The sequence below is a fragment of the Ranitomeya imitator genome, chromosome 2 (genome assembly GCF_032444005.1).
Source record: "Ranitomeya imitator isolate aRanImi1 chromosome 2, aRanImi1.pri, whole genome shotgun sequence".
NCBI lineage: Eukaryota > Metazoa > Chordata > Amphibia > Anura > Dendrobatidae > Ranitomeya > Ranitomeya imitator.
The window spans coordinates 798,913,198-798,939,787 of record NC_091283.1 but is presented as its reverse complement, the minus strand read 5'-3'; the positions used below and the strand labels follow the sequence as shown (position 1 = coordinate 798,939,787).

The 26,590-nt window shown below is 45.3% G+C and overlaps 1 protein-coding gene across 4 annotated transcripts in view; it reads right to left on the bottom strand.

Moving 5' to 3' along the window:
• The window catches only part of BTRC (beta-transducin repeat containing E3 ubiquitin protein ligase), a 249,597-nt gene extending 223,422 nt beyond the window's left edge, over positions 1–26,175 (bottom strand). For 2 of the 4 annotated variants that reach the window (XM_069753745.1, XM_069753746.1), the window contains exon 1: positions 26,082–26,175. In XM_069753745.1, coding sequence (XP_069609846.1) covers positions 26,082–26,099 — 18 coding nt within the window. In that variant the 5' untranslated portion in view covers positions 26,100–26,175. The remainder of the gene's footprint in view (positions 1–26,081) is intronic. The other 2 variants (XM_069753748.1, XM_069753749.1) reach the window with 1 other exon arrangement.
• Positions 26,176–26,590: the final 415 nt, after the last annotated feature.

Below are 26,590 nucleotides of genomic sequence, written 5' to 3'. Positions count from 1 at the left end.
TGGGCATCCATAAAGCAGCTCTCATCCTCTCCAGCTGCCCTGTATACATGAATGCTCAACTCAGTGGAGCGTTCATGTGTTCTCAATTTGCAGAGGGTAGATAGCCCCCACCAGACACCTCCGACAACTGTGGTTGACGGAAAGACAAGTCACCGAGTCTAATTTTTCATTAACTAAGTGTCCAGCAGACACTTGACTATAAAATAGGCGTTACTTAAAGAAAATCTTTTCTCATTTCATGTGGTCAGCAATGGCACCACACGGAAGAGAAGCGTCACAAGCCCGGAGAAAGAAAATTTCTTTACACAAGAAAAGTGAAGGCTACCAGAAGTTAAGCAAAGCTTTACTTATCAATCAGAATACTGTAGAAAAAGTGATACAAAAATATAACATAGCTGGAACTGCAACCAACTCATGAGACATCCAGGCCAACGACAGAAGTCAACACCTCAATAGGAGCATCCTCTGACGAGAAGTGTTAAAAAATAGCATCATGCAAGTTCACTGCAGTTAGCTAAAGTAGAATGCCAAAATCGGGGTGGCGTTTCGAGTGACAGTATCGCGTACACTGTAGAGGAATGGCATGAATGGGTGTCATCCGCAAAGGAAGCCTCTCCTAAAGCCCATGTGTTATGCACATGTGGTAGTAAACACAGGGTAATAGGATCTAGCTATGAAAAAACTGCACAAACCCCACCCGTTTCCTGTAGAGACAAAAGAATCCGATAACGCAAACCATTGCAGCTTCAACGCAACTTGTATAACCCCTGAAGGTAAAACTAAAGAAGACAACTTGGACATGGCTCACTGAAAGGCTGTCGAGTGTCTCTTGTATCTCCCAAGGAACATACAGGCTAAATAACAAATGGAAAACATCTGCTGTCCAAAAGGAATCGACAAAGGCAAAAAGTAATCATCTCCCGGACAGCGTCAGAACCTGCCATGGCTCACCGGACAGAGAGAAACCGACCGAAGAGCACAGGACCACCAGACTGAATCCAGAGGCATGACACCATGCACAAAAAGCCAACAATGAAAAGTTCTGAGACTCTATACTCTGGAGTGATGAGATCAAGGTAAACGTTTTTTTGGAACTGATGGCTTCAGAAATGTATGGCAGAAGAGTGAAAAGTCTAAAAAAAAAATGCATGGTGCCTACAGTGAAACATGGTGGTGGCAGTATTCTTATGTGGAGCAGAATGAGTACTGCTGGTGTCGCGAAGCTACACTTCATTGATGGCATCATAAATTCACAGATGTATTGCACTATAGTAAAAAAGAATGTGCTCCCATCATTCGAGGTTGTTCTTGAAGAATTGAGAAAGATAGCTCTTGCAATATGTCACCAACTTGTTGATTCCATGCCTAGATCACTTGGTGCGGTCCTTTAAGATCATGCAAGTCATACAAAACACTAGACGTAGAAGATTTTGCTTTGGGGTGTACAGTAATTATTTTTTCCTCAACTAGTTTGGGTAAAACTGAAGATTTTGTAATGAAAGGGATCTACGCTGGATCCCGCCGGGTGAGTATATAACTATTTTTTATTTTAATTATTATTATTTTTTTTTTTTAACAGGGATATGGTGCCCGCACTGCTAAATACTACGTGGCTGTGTTAGATACCGCGTGGCTGCTATATACTACCTGGCCAGTGTTAGATACTATGTGGGCTGTGTTCTATACTGCGTGGGCTGTGCTATATATTACGTGGCCAGTGTTATATACTGCATGGGCTGAGTTATATACTACACGGCTGCTATATACTACGTGGGCAGTGTTATATACTATGTTGCTGTGTTCTATACTGCGTGCTATATACTACGTGGCCACTGTTAGATACTATGTGGGCTGTGCTATATATTAAGTGAGCTGTGTTATATATTACGTGGCCAGTGTTACATACTACGTGGGCTGTGTTACATACTGCGTGGCTGCTATATACTGTGTGGGCTGTGTTATATACTACGTGGGCTGTGTTATTTAGTGCGTGGCCTATATTAACGCATCGGGTATTCTACAATATGTATGTATGTATATAGCAGCCACATGGTATATACCATAGGCCAAGTAGTACTCTTATATACTATGTGGCCTGTGCTATATACTATGTGGCTGCTATATACATACATATTCTAGAATACCCGAGGCGTTAGAATCGGGCCACCATCTAGTATATATACACACATCTATATATTTTTTTTATTGACCATCTGGTCTTCTTATGGACTATACTAACCTGTCAGTTCCCAAATAAAGGCACCTATTCGAATTACGGATGACGGGCTGCAAGTTGGCAGATATCTCCTAATGCGGAGAAGCGGCAGAGATGGTGTGTTTTACACAAGCTGTTCCAAATATGAATGTATTTTGGCAGCGTGCATTGCAAACATCATTTGGTCGGTAATCTGCCTTTGTTTTCAGAATTCTCATTTGCTGGAGATGAACAACTTTTAGAAACCAAACTTGTTAGTATCCACCATATGTGCTGTACAGCAGATTATGAGATGAACCATAATAAGTCAATAGAAATCAGATTTTGTCTGTACCAATGGCTTCAGATTACAACTGCTATCGACATCACAGTAAAGTCCTCTAAGGAGACAGAAACTCGAGAGAAGATTTAGGACGGAGGTTGCCAAGAAGTCTGCAAACTACAGCGCGATATATTTCAATAAATGATGTAAAAGAGTATCAGGAATTGCTCAAAATACAGTGTACAGGAGCTTCTCAACCCAAAAACCTCTTGGAGGATGTCCACCAAGAACAATTTTCATACATTTATAGGACAGAGGAGAATGTCTTATCACCAGGGGGGCAATCACCACTACGACCCCTACCGATCATCCTTCAACTAACCGTTTAGGTTTTCCCACCATGCCATTGCTCTTTAGTCGGTGGCCAGGATGCCCTTTAATTCTCTGAATAATGGAGTCACAGCACTAGTTGGGGACCTTCATAGACTATTTGCCCAGGGAGTGATCCAGACCATCACTGCACATGTGAAATAAGAGCTTCTAAGGATTCGTGCCCATAATCAGTCATTTATGTGGGTTTAATGCTGCGTATTTATGCAGCGTCAAACCCACAGTGGCCAGCTGTGACAGCATAGTGGATGGGATTTCAAGAAATCCCAAGTCCACAATGCATCCACAGATGCCTGCAGATCACCGGCGGAGACGGACATGCGGCGCGTCTTTCCAGACCCCAGCATGTCAATTTCTCTTGTGGAGATGCGAGTCTTTGCAAGAGAAATTACATCAATAGAATTTATTGGACACGATAAATCCGCATGGTTCAACGTCCAAAGAGCTGCTAGTTCCGGATCGTGGGCACCCGGCGAGGCGAGTAGCGGCCATGCGCTGCTATGTGCCCCTTGCCACAATTGTTACTCCAGCAAATGCTCCCATTCCTCATGAATTTGGCGAGTAGAGGTCACCAAGCCCCGGTCCTGTCCCAGTATGGAGTGAAAAGGCCAGAAGTCACAATTGTCTTGCAGAATCTTGCTTTGCTCAAAAACAAAACAAACTAACTTTTCAAATTTTTTTTTTAGGCAGAAATCTGGTGAAAATGCTACTCAGGACTTTAGCACTGAAGTACATCAGGGATAACTACTAATGATGAGCGAACGCGTTATCTGAGCATGCTCGAGGGTTATCCGAGTATCTTGGGCATGCTCGGATAATATATTTGAATCCCCGCGGCTGCATGAATTACGGCGGTAGTCACAACACAAACAAACAGGCAATCCCTGCATGTATAGAAACTGGATTCCAGCTCACCCAGTTGCTCCATGCTCATCCACCTGGGGCTCAGACACCGGCCTCGCCCTGGCCTCACATCAAGGAAAATAGAAAAAAATTGGAGTCTGGCTCAACTCATGACTAGTAGTGATGAGCGAATATACTCGTTACTCGAGATTTCCCGAGCACGCTCAGGTGACCTCCGAGTATTTGTGACTGCTCGGAGATTTAGTTTTCGTTGCCGCAGCTTAATGATTTACAGCTACTAGCTTGCTTGATTACATGTGGGGATTCCCTAGCAACCAGGCAACCCCCACATGTACTCAGCCTGGCTAATAGCTGTAAATCATCAGCTGAGGCGATGAAAACTAAATCTCCGAGCACTAAAAAATACTCGGAAGACAAGAGCGTGCTCAGGAAATTTCGAGTAACGAGCATATTCGCTCATCACTAATGACTGGTAAGACAGCCTAGTGCAGTCGAAACGTGTCGACTGGGTCATGTCGACCATGTAAATTTTTCTTTTGTATGCACTAGATTTTCTTTTGAAAAAAGAAAAAAAGGAAAATCCAGTCCTGTTGAGCCAGATTCCAATTTTTTCAATCTCTGCATGTGTTGCGGCTGTCTACTGCTGCAAAACACGCAGCCGCGGGGACTCAAATGTATTATCCGAGCACGCCCTAGATACTCGAATAGTTATCTGAGCAAGTTCGCTAATCACTAAGGCTTCTTTCACACTTCAGTTGTTTGGCGTCAATCTTCTCCGACATAGTGACGGATCCGTCAAAATTGTTGAGAAAACTGTTCTAACGGATCCGGTTTTTTGACGCATCCGTGTATCTGGGAAAAGAATCTACTTTTTGGAGCACGCTCATTTGAAAAAGGGGATTGGGGGCGACGGATCCGTCTCTCAAAAGCGGTCATTCTAGGAAATGGCGGACGCGACAAATCCGTCGTGAGCCGCCATTTCGGCGCAGACAAAAAACGTTGCAATGTCCGTCAATGTGTAGACGACGTCCGACAAATTTCGACGGATCCGTTACATGGTGGATGGAACGGACGACCATCCGCCACAATCCGTTGCTAATGCAAGTCTATGGGAAAATAGCGGATCCGCCAAAAAAAATGGCGGATCCCCTATTTGACGAAAACGGCAGATTCAAACTGACGCCAAAAGACTGAAGTGTGAAAGAGGCCTAAACAACATGTTGCTCATCACTGAACTCATCCAACTCTTTCCATAATAACAGGTGTGGAGAAACGGAGTGAGTGGGTGCTCTCGTCCGCTGGCCCGGCTGTCTTTAGCAAGACTGCATGGACCACGGCTCATACCACTGAACGCCCGCTCTATCTCCCAGTGGGCAATACACTACACAGACAACATAGGGTTAAGGTAAAACAGTGTGGCAATACTTTATTGAACCACAGCACACAATAGCAAACAGAACAATCCCCACATGGCTGCAATTGCTTGATTACATGGGCGCATATAAAAGATCACTGCGTCTCCACGTATTTCCAGTATGACATGATGTCAGAGCTCCCAGGGTTGCTACTTCATCTGTGGATGCACGCACAGAGAAGAGGTAATGACAAGCATAGGGAGATGACAAGAACTGTCCATAGAGTCCATACAAGGTCCAAAGTCAGTTGACATGAGAGTCACCACCTGGCTTATCTGACCATCTCCATGGAACCAGGCGACTAGCGGGTCCCAAACCTGGCTTTCTCCAAACATATCCATGGTTCAGAGATGGTCACTGGATCAGATCTGTGACTTTCCAACCGGAGCCGAAAACCCCTAGGTTGTTTCCTATAGAATCATAGATCAGTGTCCCTCGTGATGGTGCCATGATGAATTGGCTGCAGCCCTTTCTCTTGTCTGTTGGGTGGTTTGCAGAATGTCTGGCTGGTAGCTCTGTGTACTTCAGTCTCCCAGAGGATGTGATCTCTGAGTCTTTTTATACACAAGGCATGTAAACTATTTTTAGAATTACCCAGGGTCCTTCAGTCCAACATCAAGATAAGGTAAACAATGGTGATGGGATTAAGTAGCAGTATTAGCATATAGACACACATCAATAAACAAAGCTTAACACACCCTATGTACAGTCACTATTACAGACTTAAGGTACCGTCACATTTAGCTACGCTGCAGCGATCTAGACAATGATGCCGATCGCTGCAGCGTCGCTGTGTGGTCGCTGGAGAGCTGTCACACAACGATATCGCTATCCAGGACGCTGCAACGTCACGGATCGCTAGCTTCCCTGCACTGTCAGCGCCGGTCGGCTGTAAAGCACAGCGGTGACGTCACCGTTCAGTCAGTGCAGGAAGCAGAACGCCGGGGGACAGACACCGGAATGTAAGTATGTAGTGTTTGTTTTTTTTTACATTTACACTGGTAACCAGGGTAAACATGGGGTTACTAAGCACGGCCCTGCGCTTAGTAACCCGATGTTTACCCTGGTTACCAGGGGACTTCGCATAGTTGGTCGCTGGAGAGCTGTATGTGTGACAGCTCTCCAGCGACGCTGCAGCGATCGGCATCGTTGTCTAGATAGCTGCAGCGTCGCTAAATGTGACGTCACACTCAGCAACTTTACAACAAGAATGACAACAATCCGTGACGTTGCAGCGTCCTGGATAGCGATCTCGTTGTGTTTGACACGCAGCAGCGATCTGGATCCCGCTGTGCCATCGCTGGTCGAAGCTAGAAGTCCGGAACTTTATTTAGTCGCCAGGTCGGCGTGTATCGTCATGTTTTGAATCAAAAACAATGATGCCAGCAACGAGCATAGGGCCCCTAGATGTGTGTCGGATCGGTACACTCCGGCTGTTTTACATGGAGCTAGCAACCAGCTACAACGATAAGTGAGTCGCCGTTACGTCACAGGATCGCTCCTGCATCGTTCTGGAGCTGCTGTGTTTGACGTCTCTACAGCGACCTAAACAGCGACGCTGCAGCGATCGGCTCGTTGTCTATATCGCTGCAGCTTCGCTGAGTGTGACAGTACCTTAACACACCCTATGTACAGTCACTATTACAGACTAACACAGTATGTTAGATAGTATATCAGTTGGCAAGTCTGTCTTCTTAACTCACCAGACAAACACTTAAATTCACAAGCCAATATACAGATAAAAAGCCAGTTCTTTTGGTTTTGCAAAACCATGGTTGTCTGGGAAATTAAAATACAATCTGGTTTCTTCACAACAGGTTTTGCAACAAACTAACAACATGGTATCCCAAATCAACAATCACTGCTACATCCCTTTTGCGCCCTGTAAGGCCACGTTCACACATCAGTATGTGTAAGCCAAAGTCAGAAGTGGAACAATCAGAGGAAAAGTATAATAGAAACGCGTCACCACTTCTGTATTTATCACCCACTCCTGATTTTGGCTTACAAATACTGATGTAAAATACTGACCAAATACTGAACGTGTGAACGTGGCCTGACAGATCAATAAGAAACAAGACACTCCTATAGGAAAGCAATCTGCTATGGCTGATAGATCTTCCACTTTTCTTCAATATGGCTGTTGTATATTTCACACTTCTGCATATTCCATACTTTATTTGATATCTATTTCATGGCAGTTGATATTCGCGCACGTCGATCCCATATTAGGCCTCTGCACGCTTATTGCAGCCGAAGTAATAAACCGCCGTGTGAATGTTTCCAGATTATGTAATGTGCATGTTCGTTAATATGTTATGTAACGTATCTTGTGCTGTAATCTTATAGAGTGCGGAGTACAAGGCTGGTGCCATATAAATCAGCGATCTCCATTGGAACGTCTCCAGGCAGCAATGGAAAAATCACCAACCTCAAAATGCTTAAATTGATACGCAGACCTAACAGAATAAAAAAAATAATAAAAAAATTAAAGGAACACAAGAAGAAGTAGTAAAACTGTCACTATTACCCTCAAGAAGAATATATTGACAGCTGAAAATCTCAGCCCTTAAGGCAGCTGTGCTTGCCATTAAAGCCTTCATCCTGCCTTATATCCGAGCCTGCCCTCGCTATATCACAAATATAGAATATATAAGCGACTACGCTGAACGGGATACGGAGGCCAGCTGTCGCAAGCTATTTCTGTCAATTGAACCACTCTTCGTTACCCTCTTTCATCAGGTCCAAATGGTATAGTTCAGGTTGCAAAGCGTCAGATTGGCCAAGAGTCTGCGCTTCTCCTCGTAATTTATACATCGGAGGAATTTTATTCACGCCACGAATGAAGCTTAACCGCGGCAGGAACCATAAAAGGTTAATGACTGGGCAGCTTAGAGCGTCCAAATGGACTGGTTCAATATTAACGATGACTTGGAAGATCTGAAACTGAACACTTTGATTCGGAGCCAAACGGGAGTACAAAGAATGATCTTTGTTAAGTGACACCTGGAGATTAGCCAAATCGGGAACTTAACTAAAGGAACCGCCAAATAGGACATGACCGCTCCAATCAGCGCCAAATGGGGAATTAGACATTGCATATGTCACATTGCCTCGGGTTAATCAAAAGCTCTGTAATGCAAAGAAGAATGCGAAGCATAGGATTACTTCACAGACTAAAGCACTAAGGCAAAGAAACTTCCCAATCCCGGAGGTGCTTCTGGCCATAGGTAAGAGGTCCAAACGCAGAAGGGTCCCACTCAGATACAAGACTGGTTCAGTTGGTACCGTCTGTTCTCTCGCAATATTATAGGGATTCTTCTTTGTGCAGAAGATCTATGACTGGACACCACAATTTATATTACTACAGTTTCGTTTAGGTGGGGTCCCATTTGCCATTTTTTCTAAGTTCTAGCGAAACCTAAGTCTTGAGAATAAATGGTTAATAGTGAAAAGAAAATGGTTAAAGTGTGTGAATCACAAAAACTCTAATTTCTGGGCTGCCTTATAACTTCGTTGCAGATTTCAGTAATACAACCGTGATTGAATGCCTCAAACGTCTAAGCCAATATAGCAAAACGGTAAGATTTTACTTCGTGCAGGACACCGGAACTAGGACATCATCTGATGGATGACAAATACGCTAAGATTCCAGATCTGTGCCAAAAAATGAAATGTGGAACAAAAAGAACATTTCAATCAGCCAAAAAAACAGGAATACAGCAGGGTGCTACAACCAAGGGCTCATTCACATTTGTTTTTTCGAGAAAAAAAAAAGGTCCTAGTTTCACCAACGATTTTGATCTGAGTCAGTATTTCTTGTATGTGGAAAAAATAAAAAAATTCAAAAGGCACTCCACCTTCTCCATTTTGACAGTCCTGTAGGATTTTTTTACTGACCCATAGACAGATAGATATGAAATAAATCATGGACATGTGAATGGTCTCACAGACTATCATAAGTACGAGTGCTATCCGTGAAAACCATGGATAGCACTCGTACAAGAACAGGGGTGTGACTGAGGCCCAAGTCTGAAAAACGCTTCTTGGTGTTGTGTCCATGTATCGCACTATCACCGCTGGTGAGAACACCAATTGCGCTGGAGTCACTTCGCTCTGTACACCACATTCAGGTTTGGAGAATTTGTTGCAAGTAGTACAATACATGCGATTGTGTGAATGGGGCTCTGAAAAACTAAGTGGGATCATCTGCTCCACGGGCCTGCTGCAAATCATCAAACCAAGCATTATGTTGAAAATTAGGTGTGGACTTCACCCAAAGTAAAGGGTCAAAAATCTACCAAAAGTCTACAGCTAAATCCAGATTTTTTTTCTCTATACTCGTGTTAAAATAAAGAAAAAGTGATAATGGTTTTGAAACCATTTAAATTGATAAATCATGGAAAAGGTGAGTTGATGTCTCAATTCTGTAGTATATAAACGAATGTGAATGTAACCCACCGGTCTAGCAGGAGTATAATTAACCATATTTGCAATTAGACCCTTCTGCACTTACAGCCACTTTGGTGCACATGTTGTGCAGTTTACGCACTAGGAACATGTGAGATGCTGTGAACAACCAGGCAGGGTCACCTAACACGCGGGAGGTGGCACTTACATGTCTTAACATCGTGTCTGCTCAAATCCGTAACAGGTGCACTCTCCAAGCACATGAGAAGGGGTGCTGGCTAGTGCCCAAGAGGGTAGCAAAAGCGACATTTAACAGGAACTCTGACAAAACGATCACTTCAGATTCCAGCCAAGGTCTACTGCTCTACGAAAGTGTTTCCAAAGAAGTCACTTAGTCACCGATCACGTACATCTCTCAATGACAAGATGTTCTACTTTGGAGGAAAAAAAAAAACCTGGGGATTGAAAAGAGCTGGAGGAACAAAGTAAAAGGTGGTCTATAGTGAGAAGTTTAATGTTTGGTTGCCTTCAATGATTCTCGGCATTTGCTGGCTATCAAAATGAGGACCACCGCCAAGCCAATTTTACAACGCTTAGCCACGAAAGACACAAAGCTGTTCTGGCACGATGACAGAATGGGTGACATTCCCAGAATTTGAGTCATACAGCCAAACAAGTCATCTAACATGATTGCAATAGTTCCTGTACAATGCACCAAATCAGGTTCCCCGACCTGCATATGTCCAATAGACCAATTGTCGTTTCCATGAGCAGAGTCAGTAAGTGCCCATCCACCCTAGATGGCTGACATCTGAAGGACAGTTCAGCAGAAAACCATCTCTACTGACCCTCCGCCCAACGGACTAATGTTTGGCCTGCTGAGTGTTCATGTATTTTCAAGGGGAAAAGTTTTATTATCTCTCCTGTGAAAACAAAAAGATTTGACGATGAAATTCAACATGTCCGATACACCTTTACTCCAACATTAGGCATAGCCAGTTGGTCCTACTGAAATCTGAGGCTTCAGCCAACTTTCCTAATGTGGCGGTTATTGTCAATAATGATAATTCAGATCAGATGGGGGGCATTGAAGAAAGCAGGGTGAGGTTATGTTTCCATGATGAGTTTTTGACTGCGGGAAAAAAAAAGTAGTCTTACATTTCCACCAAAGTGGATTGATTTATAGAAATCTCATACCCACTGGGCTTTTTTTTTTTATTCAGCGTAAACTGACCTGCGGCGCGTGTATGAAATCCGCAACATGTCAATTTATTTTACGGACACACCGAGTTTTATGTGCGGATGTTCCCATAGAATGGATGCGGAAAATTCACTGCAGAAATTAACTAGAAACACACGTAAACCACACACGACTAACAGTAAAGTTGTCAAATACCGAGAAGTATCCTAAATAACGTGGCTTTCTTTTTAACGACATACCAACAAGAGAGGCAAAAACCCAATAGGTGCAGTAATGCTGCAAAAAGCTATAACATCAAAAACTCACTAAATAATCATGGGAAAGCCTTGGCTTTTATATCTTGGGAATATCCCTATACACAAGTGATGAGCAGCTTTTCCAGCTGAAATCAGCAGGATCAGTCATAGGTTTAGGCTCAGTGCATCCTCCAGCAAATGTCAAGAGGAACAAGTCACAGGGTTAATATAACAAAACATCACTTCAATTCAGTAGCTAAAATCTTTCACCATACGACTGAGGAAGCTGCTTAACTAGCATAAGAGGAATAAAGGATGGGAACTGAAGTTTTACATCATCAGGGGTACAGTTATTCTTATTCGCTATGCCGCCTACCCCATGTGCAGGGCATTGCAATAGCTCAGGCTACGTTCACACTAGCGTTGTGCGCCGCTGCGTCGGCGACGCAACGCACAATGCACGCAAAAACGCAGCAAAACGCACGCAAAAACGCTGCGTTTTGGGACACATGCGTCGGTTTTTGCAGAAATTTGGACGCAAGAAAAATGCAACTTGTTGCGTTTTCTTGGTCCGACGCTAGCGGCAAAAAAGACGCATGCGTCGCACAACGCAACAAAAAAAACGCATGCGTCCCCCATGCCCGACGCAAACTAGCATAACGCTAGTGTGAACGTTACCTTAGGTATCCACGGTTCCGAACACTCAGTGACAGATGTTAGTGGTCATAACCATGGATTCTTTAACCACTGCAATGCCCTGTACATGGGGTAAGAGACATAGAAATGTAGTATAGTTCTTCTAATTTCTAATAGGATGCATTTGCTAATATTATTACACCTACTATATACTGGGATAAGATCTTGAAGATGAGAATATCCCTTTAACTTACGTTAACTAATCATGTGCCAATTCTTTGCTGAAGAGGTTACATTGATGACCTATCCTTAGGATAGGTCATCAATGTCTGATTTTTGTTACCCGTTTGCCATGTGAGTATACATTTATGTAACACTTTTACATGGCTGCAGAACATCTGCTTTTTGCTATCTGTACAAGTTACCAGCCTGCAAATCCGGGGTCCTTGCACAGCCAGCAAGACAGACATGAAACACCCATGTGCCATAACCCTTTACCCGCGCAGAGCGAGAAGTGAATGATCAAAAGTTCCTGGCAAACCAGACCTGACAAGCTGAATGAATGCCACCGAGGCCGCGGCTGTCATCAGTGATAGGAGAGGTGGCCGCTGCCGCTGTGTGATTAACTCCGACACAAAACTTGTGATTAGCATAACAGAGACAACACCACATAAGCCCCGTGTCGTCGCGTAATCTCGGGGCTAGTTATATATGTATTACTACATCATACATGGCATCCAGAGGGGAAAATAAACCTGGCCATGACATTGCAGCCCAGGAATGGGCATGACGTGGACAATGGACCTACTTACACAGAGCACAAACTGAGCTGTAGATGTCACCACCCTACACCTACAATGTACACTCTAGTTTTCGGATATTTAATATAGGAACCTATGGGTGACGTCTGACATCAGAGGCATCCATCATAGCAGAGCAGTTGACGTGTGTGTCTGTGGGTGATAGAAGGGTTTTAAACACGGCATCTGTCAGACATTTTTTTCTATGCTTGTTTTCAAAAAAGATTGTCCCATGACAAGATGTTGAGGAAGCTATGCTTAGGACATCAATATTAGATCGGTGTGCGTCCGACACCTGACAACCCCACTGGTCAGCAGTTGTGACCAGTGGAGGTAATAATTGGCCGCAGTTGGTGTAAATATGTGCGTTCTTCCAATAAACATGTAGCAGCCTGTCATCTCGTGGCGGTCTTCAGTTGGGAAGGGGGGCCTCAAACGGTCCCTGGAACTGGGACACTAACTATCCCTATCCCGAGGGTACAATTGAAGATAGAAATGCCCTAGTCTCTGACCTCCGTATGCACCTATTAATGTCCTAACCTGTACCCTCCTCCGGGAGGCCTGGGACAGATACGTTCGTGTTTGTACATAGTACAAACAGGGATTAAAAAAAAAAGCAACTTACAAACAAAAACACTCAAAGGTAGAGAGGAATATAGGAAGGGGTAGGAATGTACAAAACAAATGGGAATAGGATAATGGAGACAGCATACAACAATCTCCAGCAGCAACTACGAACTCCAACTTCAGCACATGAACTCCAGCAAGCCAGGAAGTAAAACTTTCACAGGCAGGGATGAGAAGATCTGGCCAGGTTTTAAAGAGAGAGAAAAAAAGGGCTAAATAGAAGACCTGCGATTCATAGTACGTAAAGATCGCCTAACCCCAGATCTTCCAGGAGGACCTGACACACTCGTGACACAATCCTTGCCAAGTGCTGCACAACAGCTCCAATTCAAGAGAATCAGTAGTTGCCCTTTGAAAATGGGAATAGATACTGGAGGTGGACATATCTGCAATGTATATTATCATGGGCTTAAAAGGGTTTTCTGCCCGCTTTCCTGATGATTGACATTACAAACCAGTTGCATGGCTGAGGCCGAACTGTTTTGCTCTCCCATGTTGCAAGCAGAGACAGCTATAATTCTGTATTGCAAAGGGCTTGTAAGCACTGCACACCTTGCCTAGGAGATAGACTGCGGAGGTGGCAATGAGTGATCTGTAGAGTTACAAATCCCTCTTTCCAGAGAGGAATTTTAAGAAGTAAATTGTAAAAGTTGTGTCTTTTTTATCAGTACTCTACAATTTTATCCAAGTGAGATAACCCCTAAAATTAAAAAAAAAATAAATTAATCTCTGAAATAATTCTGCTTAGAATAATTAGGGTTTGTGAGACTCCCCCTTCCCCACCCCTAACTGCCTTTATGACTTGACAGGTCCAACAATAATTGCTTCCCCCTATTCTCCCTTTTGCCATGGCTACAAGGAGTGGGACCCCAACAGATTAGATTGAACCTTAATAATCTATCCTAGAAGACCGAACCAAAATAGAAAATTGGAATAAGCACAAGGTTCAATGAATATTGCCAGCCACACTGCCAGTGGTGGAAACCAATAAACCTACTGTGCTAGGCAAGGTGTCCCCACTATAACAGTGCCACGTCTCCCCACTATAAAGGTAGCCACAGGGTTTCAATAAATCACTGCCAGTTGCCCAAGATCATGCCCAACAAGCCCAGTTAAAGAGTTCCAACATGTTCAGTGCCCATAAAAAATGGCAGCAACAATTACCCCATAAAAGCCAAATAAGTGTAGTAAAACGTGATCCGGGTACAGCCTCTATACACGTCCGGGCACAGAGGTCATACTCCAACCACAAGTCACGGACGTATGAAAGAGGCTTTATCCACACTGGACTTCCAGTGGATATTGGAGGCATTGGTCAGGAGGATTTCGCTGATGTATAAGGTGGCATACGTTAACTACATGTTCTTATAGTACTTTTTTTTTTTATTGGATGACTCAGTTTAGAAAAGTGTCGTCAACCAACCGATTCTATGCAGTAACAAAACTAACTAAAAAATAAAGTGACTTTTGGAGGTCAAAAGGGCACTTGTGACCTGTAGTCTAAGCAGGTACCTATTGATGTGGTTCAGGTATATGCTGGGAGTTTTCCATATGCTAAGCGGAAGGAGAAGGAATCCTAAATAAATTTTAAAATCCTATTTTGGATGATTCGCTCATACAGTCATGGCCAAAAGTATTAACACCCCTGTAATTCTGTCAGATAATACTCAGTTTCTTCCTGAAAATGATTGCAATCACAAATTCTTTGGTATTATGATCTTCATTTAATTTGTCTTAAATGAAAAAACACAAAAAGAATTGTCCTAAAGCCAAATTGGATATAATTCCACACCAAATATAAAAAAGGGGGTGGACAAAAGTATTGGCACTGTTCGAAAAATCATGAAATGCTTCTCTAATTTGTGTAATTAACAGCACCTGTAACTTACCTGTGACACCTAACAGGTGTTGGCAATAACTAAATCACACTTGCAGCCAGCTGACATGGATTAAAGTTGACTCAACCTCTGTCCTGTGTCCTTGTGTGTACCACATTGAGCAAGGAGAAAAGAAAGAAGACCAAAGAACTGTCTGAGGACTTGAGAAACCAAATTGTGAGGAAGCATGAGCAATCTCAAGGCTACAAGTCCATCTCCAAAAGACCTTGTTCCTGTGTCTACCGTGCGCAGTGTCATCAAGAAGTTTAAAGCCCATGGCACTGTGGCTAACCTCCCTAGATGTGGACGGAAAAGAAAAATTGACAAGAGATTTCAATGCAAGATTGTGCGGATGTTGGATAAAGAACCTCGACTAACATCCAAACAAGTTCAAGCTGCCCTGCAGTCCGAGGGTACAACAGTGTCAACCCGTACTATCCGTCGGCGTCTGAATGAAAAGGGACTGTATGTAGACCCAGGAAGACCCCACTTCTTACCCCGAGACATAAAAAAGCCAGGCTGGAGTTTGCCAAAACTTAACCTGAAAAAGCCTAAAACGTTTAGGAAGAATGTTCTCTGGTCAGATAAGACAAAAGTAGAGCTTTTTGGGCAAAGACAACATAGAGTTTACAGGAGAAAAAAGAGGCATTCAAAGAAAACAACACGGTCCCTACAGTCAAACATGGCGGAGGTTCCCTGATGTTTTGGGGTTGCTTTGCTGCCTCTGGCACTGGACTGCTTGACCGTGTGCATGGCTTATGAAGTCTGAAGACTACCAACAAATTTTGCAGCATAATGTAGGGCCCAGTGTGAGAAAGCTGGGTCTCCCTCAGAGGTCATGGGTCTTCCAGCAGGACAATGACCCAAAACACACTTCAAAAAGCACTAGAAAATGGTTTGAGAGAAAGCACTGGAGACTTCTAAGGTGGCCAGCAATGAGTCCAGACCTGAATCCCATAGAACACCTGTGGAGAGATCTAAAAATGGCAGTTTAGAGAAGGCACCCTTCAAATATCAGGGACCTGGAGCAGTTTGCCAAAGAAGAATGGTCTAAAATTCCAGCAGAGCATTGTAAGAAACTCATTGATGGTTACCGGAAGCAGTTGGTCGCAGTTATTTTGGCTAAAGGTTGCGCAACCAAGTATTAGGCTGAGGGTGCCAATACTTTTGTCTGGCCCATTTTTGGAGTTTTGTGTGAAATGATCAATGTTTTGCTTTTTGCTTCATTTTCTTTTGTGTTTTTTCATTTAAGACAAATTAAATGAAGATAATAATACCAAAGAATGTGTTTGCAATCATTTTCAGGAAGAAAATGAGTTATTATCTGACAGAATTGCACGGGTGTCAATACTTTTGGCCATGACTGTATGTTGAATCTCAGCAACCAGTGAACATGAAAAAAGTATTATAAGCGCGACTACTGAATACCAAAATCATTACCGGACCATCCACATGGGTCCACTCGGAGGGTCCGATGTATAAGTGCACGTTTAACAAAGCAGCACCCTATACTTTTTCTGAAAACTTTAGGTAGCGACCGGGGGAAAGCAATTTCTGGAACCTTCTTTAAATTACACAAAGCAACAAAGATGAAGGAAGTGAAAGATAAAAGGCGTGATATCTAATTCCCTGCCGCTAGGAGAGGGCTGCAAATGGTGACAAGAAAATAACTAAAAAAGCTCAGCAATGTGTGAGGATATAAGATTACAGCCTGTGCGGCTCGTTATATGTAAACTCATTGATCTCAAACAACTAAAACTGGATAATTACATCATGAAACGGCGGAAGAACGCAGCCTGTGTGCTGGGGCAGATTTACAGCACACATCTGTATAGTCCTAGCAATCAGCTGATATGGAGGCAAACAGCTGCAGGCATCCAGCACCGGCCCTCTGTTTGGCCCAGAATTATTAGGTTGTCCCCTTAAGCACAAAGCTTCTTCAGGCCACTTTCACACGTCCAGATAATTCCGGTACCGGAGAAATCGGTACCGGAATTATCCGTGTCAGTGTGCTCACGTAGCACATCAGTGTGGCACACAGGCGGCAGCTGTGTGCCGCCCGTGTGCGAATGAGGACCACATGGACCGTGCAGGAGACAGCGCTATAGTTAAGCGCTGTCCCCTGCGTGCGGTGCTGAAGCCGGTATTCATCCCTGCTCCCCAGCAGTTTGCTGGAGAGAAGGAATGAAAAATCCATGTTTTTTATTTATTTTCCCTTAAAAATAAATTATGTGCGTCCCCTCCCGCCTCCCATCCCCTGTGCGCCCCCCACCCCTCCCACTTGCCTGACGGGAAATACTCAACCAGCTGTAATGAGCGGGACCATGTGACCGCTCACACAGGGCCTGCTGCCAGCGGCCGCTGAGAGGAGATATCGCGGGAGCTGGATGTGTATTTCCCGGCAGGCAAGCGGGGGGGGGGGGGGGGGGGGCACAGGAGATGGGAGGCGGGAGGGGACGCACACACTTTATTTTTAAGGGAAAATAAATAAAAAAAACATGGATTTTTCATTCCTTCTCTCCAGCGAACTGCTGGGGAGAAGGGATGAATACCGGCTTCAGCACCACACGCAGCGGGGACAGCACTTACTGTAGCGCTGTCTCTCCTGCGGGCGGTACGTGCACACGGAGGAGAGTGCACACTGTTCTCCGTGTGCACGTGTGCTGTCCGTATTGTGGTCCATGCTGCCAGTAAAAAACGGACATGTGCAGAAAGTGAAACACATAGATCCTAATGGGTCTACGTGTGTCAGTGTCCCTGGTACGTGAGAAAACTGACACTACACGTACCGGAGACACTGACGTGTGATAGAGGCCTCAGGAGAATATCCATGTGAGACCTCGTATGTGAAAAATGGTCCCGATGTCAGTGTGTTCCGTGGGTCTGCTTCTACCATCAGTGTTTTTCATACATGGATAATTACAAAGCTTCTCCTATACTTTGCAGTATTACGGACAGCATTCGCGTTTTTCACGGACCCATAGACTTTTACCTTCAACCGTGATAACGGGAAAAAAAAATTTGACATGTCTCCGTGAGTTTTGCACGGACAAAGTCTGACAATACACGGACGTGTGATTAGCACCATAGATTATAATGGGTACGTTTTCAATCCATGAAAAAAAACAAATGTGCAACATGGACGTCTGGAGGAGCTTTAACATGGCATTGGGTATAGGATACTTCGGCATTAAACCAGAAGGGGCATTAGGGGACAAACAGCTCCATGTTTGTGGTAGGTGCCGAGGTCCACACAGGCAGAAGTTTCTTTTCTGGCATAAACTTTCAAAATAAACAGCTTTTCTTCAGCAAAAAAGTTCAATAATATATATATATATATATATATATATATATATATATATATATATATATATATATATATATATATATATATATATATATATATATATATATATAATTTTTATTTATATAGCGCCAACATATTCCGCAGTGCTTTACAAATTATAGAGGGGACTTGTACAGACAATAGACATTACAGCATAACAGAAATACAGTTCAAAACAGATACCAGGAGGAGTGAGGGCCCTGCTCGCAAGCTTACAGACTATGAGGGAAAGGGGAGACACGAGAGGTGGAGTATATTTTCCTTTCCCAGGGTTGTCACAATAAATGTAACACTATCTCACCCAGAGAGCAGTACAGGCAACACATCCTCAGCCACAGTCTGTACCTACTAGGACAACCCGTTTCTTAAACTAAATGTTCGGCCCCTTATACTGGCCCCCCTGTGCCGGCACTCACGGTCCTGGGGCTGTGATGTGGTGAAATGGCACGTGATGCCCAGCGTCCAATCAGCGCTGGCATCACTGTCTAACTCCGGGCTGCAGCCGATCCCTGGCTTCCTAATTTTGACAGGAGGCGGAGACAGGGACGCCAGTGCTGATTGGGAGCTGGGCATCACATGTCATTTCATCGCATCACAGTCCCGGGACCGCCAGTGCTGAAACTGTGAGAACGAGAGGCGGGTATAGGTTTATTTTAATCAGGGCCAAACATTTAGTTTAAGAAGGGGTTGTCCTAGTAATGGATATCCCCTTTAAAAGGATTGTTTCCTCTCCAGTACTACAGTCTGACCTGACCCAACCCAGCTGCCTTATATAGAACCTTCAAACCCCAATCTAGAATGTACGGGAGCGACCTTTCCCATCCAAGCTCTTTTGGTCGCTCCTAAATGTCAGACCTAACATCCAGTCCACTAACATTCCTCTCAGTAACTTTTTATGATATTCCAGGATGTACATCACCGTGGCCAGCTACCTCAGTGACACATACCTTCCATTCAGGACCTTACCTCCTGTATTTTCTGAAGTGCCGCATCATAGCACCAAACAAATTGGAGGTTGCAGGGGGCCGTAATACAGACATATACAAGAGCCTTTAACAGCAATACAAAAGGTCTGTGCACACATTGCATTTTTTTTTGCCACAAAACCTAAATGTTTTCCTTGTAGTAGCAAAGTGAATGAGATTCCTCAAGTCTCATGCACGCGTTGCTTATTTTTTCCTTGCAGATTTAAATCTGAGTCCTGTCAATTATTTCAGAGTTTTTGCTGTAGATTTCACCCATACTAATAGGCATGAATTTTATGCTGCGTTCTCCTGCCAACCCATCAGTATTTGCAGCAGATTTTTCAGTTGCAAACACTGAATGTGTGCAAATATATTTAGGCCTGTTACCTCTGAGCTCGGAAAAGTTCACTAGATACCAAAGTCTCCAAAAGTTGGCTAGTGACACACTGGCGCCAGCGTGTACTGATATGTGGTGCCCGGTGCCCATACAACCGCACAAGAGCCCTGGAACCACAAGTGCTAACACTCAATTTCACTCCTTTACATCACTCAGGCTATGTGCCCACGCTGCAGATTTTCCTGCGGATTTTTCCGCAGCGGATTTGGAATATCCGCAGTGCAAAACCACTGCGGTTTTCACTGTGGATTTTCTTGCGGATTCTTCTGCGGTTTTCACTGCAGATTTTCTTGCGGATTCTTTTGCGGTTTTCACTGCGGATTTTCTTGCGGATTCTTTTTTTTTTTCACCAGCACTTTCCTATTGGTGCTGGTTGCAAACCGCTGCGGAATCCGCACAAACAATTGACATGCTGCGGAAAATAATCCGCGGCATTTTCCGCAGCATGTGCACAGGGTTTTTTTTTCCCTTGGTACTGTAAACTTTGGGAAAACTGCTGCGGATCTGCAGTGGTCAAATCCGCTGCGGATCCGCAGCAAAAACCGCAGCGTGTGCACACAGCCTCAAGCTCAGATCCTTTATTCTTATTAAAAAAAGAAAAAAAATTAAGAGAGGAGACCTTTTATCTGTAGATATAGGGTTAGGTAAATAGTTGTGACTGTAATCGCTCCATGCACCGTCCCAATGACTGATAGCCAGCGGCTCCCAGGAAAAAATACGTTCATTTTCTCCCAGGAACCACACTTTCAGTAAGGAGGCCAAGTAGCTATCGCAACAATAGGTACCTGCAGATTAACCCTATATTTGCGGATAAATTGCATTTTTCAAGATGTCAGGTTCCCTTTAATACCTACTAGAAAACTTAGGCGTAAAACATGGAGAACAGCACCATGCCGGGCATTGTTATTTCACGGGCAGAGCTCCTCTTTATAGGCAACAACAGTGGGCAAGTGGTAAAACAACTGTCCCCAGACCATAAATGCAGGGGGCACAATGTGGGGTCTAATCCATTACTCATAGGAATTTGATTTTTGGGATGACAGCTGCCCCCACTTCCCTTAACCATCGGCAGTGGGTTACAGCATTTTTCAGAATGAACGAGCTAAGCAGCCTTCACATTAAGGAGGAATTAAACATTTGAACAAAAAATAGCAAGATCATTTTTAAATTGAACAAGTTAATAAATATCCAATTGGTCTGTGGTACAGAACCACCCCCCCCCCCAATTTAAGGATCTCTCTCAATAATTATTAAAGTTACTTCTTCTACAAACGATGTTTAGAAACATTTGCACTGGTGGGTCCATGCGACGTGATGGGACCTCTACAGTTAGAACCATGCTCATATATGACGGCATCACATATCACATGTCTATTTTTAAGTAAAAGCCAGAGACTGATGGTATGGGACCAGAAGGAAACATTGCATTTCACTCTCACAAACCCCTATATTTTATATGCACACTAGTGATGAGCGAATGTGCTCGGATACAGTGTTATCTGAGCATGCTCCTGTAGTAACCGAGTGTCTTCGGCGTCCTCGAAAAATATGTTCGAGTCCCCTCGACTGCAAGTCTCGCGGCTGTTCAAGAGTCATAACACAGGCAAGGACTGTATGTTTGTTAGGCAATCCCTGCAAGTGTTGCAGCTGTCGGACAGCAATGAAGTCACTCCGTCAGCACCCGAGCATGCTCAGATAACACCCTGTCTGAGCACGTTCGCTCATCACTAATGAACATAACTTATTAAATGTCCTATATAATTTAGGTCAGCAGGGATGAGCTGGCACATCGGAATATAACTAATCCAGAGTCTGCTAATTAACAATTAATAAGGCAGACTAGGCAGGATTAACCGCCCCGAGCCCGGCTCACACACCCTCTACTGTGTTTAGCACATCCATTAATACAGCAATCACCTGGACTAGCTCTTCCCACATCTTATGTCCTCCGAGACTCTGCATTATGGATAAGTGAGTATACGGCGGAGTATTCGGCCGTGATCAGAGGATCACACATCTTACATAATTGTGATTGGGACTTTACAGCAATGTAGTAGGAGGGTCCGATACACACGGACAAAATCACACACTTGCCCAACATTACCCATAGGGACCAATCACAATGCGATCGTCTTCTTTATTTACATAAATGATGGAAACAGAAAAGGAGGGACAAACCCAGATGAACCCCATAAACCATGATGTCTCTCCGTAACAAAAAAAAGGGGGGCTTTCTTGAAAAATGGCGCATAACAGAACCCCCAAACGAACCCATAATTAATCAGTGGGGATCCTGCGCTTCCTTTAGTGACAGATCAGTTTTCACATCAATTCCGTTTGTTCCTAGAACAGAAGACAGATCAGCAGGCGAATGTGACCGCGGCCTTATCCAACCCCCGATGTCGTCAGGAGTGTGAAGAACTGCGGAGATTCCCCGTCTGCCCCGCGCAGCTCACACTTTACAAGGCTTCTTAATTAAACGTTATCGTGGCTCAGAAGACGATTGTGGAAGGAAAAATACTGATAGTTAAAGGATAATAACCAGAGACAGTAAAAACGGCGTCTGAGAAGTGATTACCGCAGCGCAGACTTCACTGCATTAAAAAGTTAATGAAATCTGGAAACGTTTGCAATGTTTTACCTTCTCCATTAGATCTGTATGGCTACACATAGGGCAGGGGGTCGGACGAGCGCTGGGCCCACCCTCCACAGGTCATTGGGCAGGAACCCCCCCAGCATTGGTAAGTCGGCCATCTATACTGCCTAGGACCCCTAGGCCGACCATACACAGGTCTGTGGCCAGAACGATGGTTTGGCCGCAGAGACCCCCATACACAGGAGTGGGACTTCGGACGAGTGCTCCTGTGTTCTCTTTGACAATGCAACGGACTGACGTCTGCTCAACTCCGGGAGAACAGTGCGATCGGCGGCCGAACCCATCAATGGCACCGGGTTCAGCCAACATTAGTCTTATGTGTATGGGGGCCAATATTCCAGTGAGCGCTGAGGACCCCCCGCAATCAGTAATTTTATGGATAGGAGTAAGGGTATGTGCACACGTCAGGATTTTTAGCGTTTTTTTTTTGCGGAATTTCGCTATAAAAACGCTATAATTCCGCATTAAAAACGCTAAAATTATGCATCCTATCATTTAGAATGCATTCCGGATTTTTTGTGCAGATGTAAGCGTTTTTTTTGCGGAATTTCGCTATAAAAACGCTATAATTCCGCATTAAAAACGCTAAAATTATGCATCCTATCATTTAGAATGCATTCCGGATTTTTTGTGCAGATGTAAGCGTTTTTTTCCGCAAAAAAAAAACGCTTACCGTTAAAAATCCGGACATGCTCTATCTTTTTCCGGAATTTTTGCGGATTTCTCAGCCAAAATGACATTCCGGAAAAAAAAAAAAAATCCGCAAAAAATCCGCGCAATTTCCGCGCAAAAAAAAAAACGCGGATTTCTGGCAGAAATCTCAGGATTTGGTCAGGAAAAAAATCCTGACGTGTGCACATACCCTTAAAGAGGTTTTCTGGGTCTTTAATGACTTAGCCTTGTCAGATTGGGGTCTGACTCCCGGCTCCGCCACTGATCGGCTGATTGCAGGGGCCGTGGCACATTGTGTAGTGGCCATTAAAGGTACTGCAAGTTCTCCCTTATCAAACGAGTCACCCGCATCCCATTGTCTCAGATCGGAGCTGTGAAGTCGGAAGGGCACAGACATTTTATCATCACACATGGGGGATTGTAAGAAGTGGGAACTACGTGTCATTCTCATGCTGCACCACCTGAGCTCTTTACATACACACCCTTGTTTACCATTGTGGTTTCTTCTGTGTTCTTTAATTATTTTCTATTTTTTTACTAACTTTAGTATGTACGGTACTTTATTTTCAATAGATTTTGTGCTACTTAAGTTTTTTGGGGGGTTTTTTGTGTCTTTTTTCCTTGACAAGTTTGCTCACCCCAATGTTTAAGACTCATGAAATGCAAATTTTACCAAATGTCACATTTTTTGGTTCATCTCACTCCAGCCCCTCCCCCGAGGACTTTTTAAATTTTTGCCCCAATAGTCGCACATCCTTTAAAGAAAACAAAATGTAGACCTTGTGCTAAACCCAGGGGCTGCATGCGCCGTGCAACTTGATGCAAAGAAGGTCGGCGATTACTAGAAAGAAAAAAGAAAAAGGGACTGTAATAAATAAATGATGGAGGATCGGGGCCAGTGTTTCGCTTTGCCTGTTGATGGCGCTGCGGAGGAATACAGCGGCAGCCATATACTGCATGGTAGATTATTTTACACTAGACCCCTTGGTATGGAAGAGCGCAGCGTAGCCGGTCCCATAGGACGCCCTGTCGGGTGAATATGAGCTTCTCTGGGTGCATTAGTGAACGTCAATCATCCTGCAATGGCGTCGCACACACGGCTGGCGCCACTCGCCTCCGGGGCCCAATCCGCCGTATAGGGATGGCAAATGTGTGCACTGCATGGGCGGCGCTCAGCCTGCACCATACAGCGCATGTGCTGGCTGTGTTATACAGCCAGCAACGAATCCAACTGCTGAAATTACTGCTATTGTAACAATTTACCTTTTAAATGCCACTGTCCATCATGAGAGAAGCATATAACATATGGGAAGGGGTCACGCAGCCCCCCAATACATGATTGCGGGGTGATGAGAATACGGTCATTACAGCAAGGCTGGGGGCGAGGGTGATGACAGTCTACCCATTGCCCTGTGCCTGCCTTGCTTGCACCCCCCGTGACTGGGCTTCCAGCAGACAGGCGATATTACAATGCGCTGAATATCACAGTAGTGGAAGTGTACGAGTGACAACAGGTTCAAATCTCCACGGAGACCAAAAGTGAATATTATTATTATTATTATTATTATTATTATTATGTAAAAGTTCATACCCTAATTTTGCCCAAAACAGATAAAATCTTTGAAAAAATATAAACATCTGTGGTGTCACTGGGTGCGATATAATAAAGCCATATTTATTCTGGGGAGAGAAAAAAAGGAAAGTTGAAATGGCAGAATCGCTGTTTTGTGGTCACATCCCCCTCAAAGAATGGCATAAAGACATCAGAAAGCCGTATGGACCCTGAGGTGGTGATAAAAGCGTTATAGCTCAAAGCGCAGAGGTGACAACAGGGAGGGGCCAGCGGGCGAGGCGACAAGAGGGGGGCACACGGGCGAGGCGACAAGGTTGGGCCCCACGGGCGAGGCGACAAGAGGGGGCCCCACGGGCGAGGCGACAAGAGGGGGCCCCACGGGCGAGGCGACAAGAGGGGGCCCCACGGGCGAGGCGACAAGGTTGGGCCCCACGGGCGAGGCGACAAGAGGGGGCCCCACGGGCGAGGCGACATGGTTGGGCCCCACGGACGAGGGGACAAGAGGGGGCCCCACGGGCGAGGCAACAACAGGGAGGGGCCAGCGGGCGAGGCGACAAGAGGGGGGCACACGGGCGAGGCGACAAGGTTGGGCCCCACGGGCGAGGCGACAAGAGGGGGCCCCACGGGCGAGGCGACATGGTTGGGCCCCACGGACGAGGCAACAACAGGGAGGGGCCTGCGGGCGAGGCGACAACAGGGAGGGGCCGGCGGGCGAGGCGACAACAGGGAGGGGCCGGCGGGCGAGGCGACAACAGGGAGGGGCCGGCGGGCGAGGCGACAACAGGGAGGGGCCGGCGGGCGAGGCGACAACAGGGAGGGGCCCCACGGGCGAGGCGACAACAGGGAGGGGCCCCACGGGCGAGGCGACAACAGGAAGGGGCCCCACGGGCGAGGGGACAACAGGGAAGGGCCGGCGGGCGAGGCGACAACAGGGAGGGACCGGCGGGCGAGACGACATCAGAGAGGGGCCGGCGGGCGAGGCGACAACAGGGAGGGGCCCCACGGGCGAGGCGACAACAGGGAGGGGCCCCACGGGCGAGGCGACAACAGGGAGGGGCCCCACGGGCGAGGCGACAACAGGGAGGGGCCCCACGGGCGAGGCGACAACAGGGAGAGGCCCCACGGGCGAGGTGACAACAGGGAGGGGCCCCACGGTCGAGGCGACAACAGGGAGGACCTGGAGCAACTATAAGATCTATCCACCTACAGAGGGGTGAGCAGTGTCGGGGCCCCATCACACATGATGCACTGACAGCTGCCAGTCTCACTCTAGAACAATAGACCTGTGCCAGACATGATGTCACTGGGCAGAGCGCCGTCATCCGCCCTGTCCTCACCACAGCGCCCATTACAGCTGCACTATGTGCTGCAGACGAGACAGAACCCAGGATTCACAGCAATATCAGGACACAGAAGCCCCAGGATGATGGCAGAGGCTGATGTGCCAGGCAGGTCCCCGGTCCGGAGCGCACCCCGCCGGACACCATCCCCGCTGCCGGTCATCCCCGCTGACATCACGGCAGGACGTAAACAGATTACCTTTTTGTAAGATGCCATCACCCCCTGTGCACCCTGCTCAGACAGACACTTCCTCGTCCGAAGACATCATGGTCACGTGCTCCTCTGAACTATGTCGGCTACGGAAGCCTAGCGGGGACTAGGGAGCTCGGAAAGCGAAGCTAGGATGTTGTAACCATGGAGATTAGCGAGGCGAGTTCTCCCAGAAACCTGACCCATTCTATACGGAAAGTGGTTATAGGAGCTTCCCCCTATTGTGTAACTAGAGGAAATATCTCTAATGATGAAAATAATAGTGAAAATACAAATAATAAAAAAGTACTAATAAAGCAAAATTATCAAAAATGAAAATTAAGCCTTTATGACCAAACATTTTTTCTGCATCCTCTCCCCTTCTTCTAATGATAAACACAAATTTCTTGTGCATTTTTTGCAGGACGACCTGTAGTTTGGTAGAGATGGCCTGGTGATTTGATTTTTTTCGGTACGATTATGGCGATACCAATATAGTATAAATGTATTCAATTTTT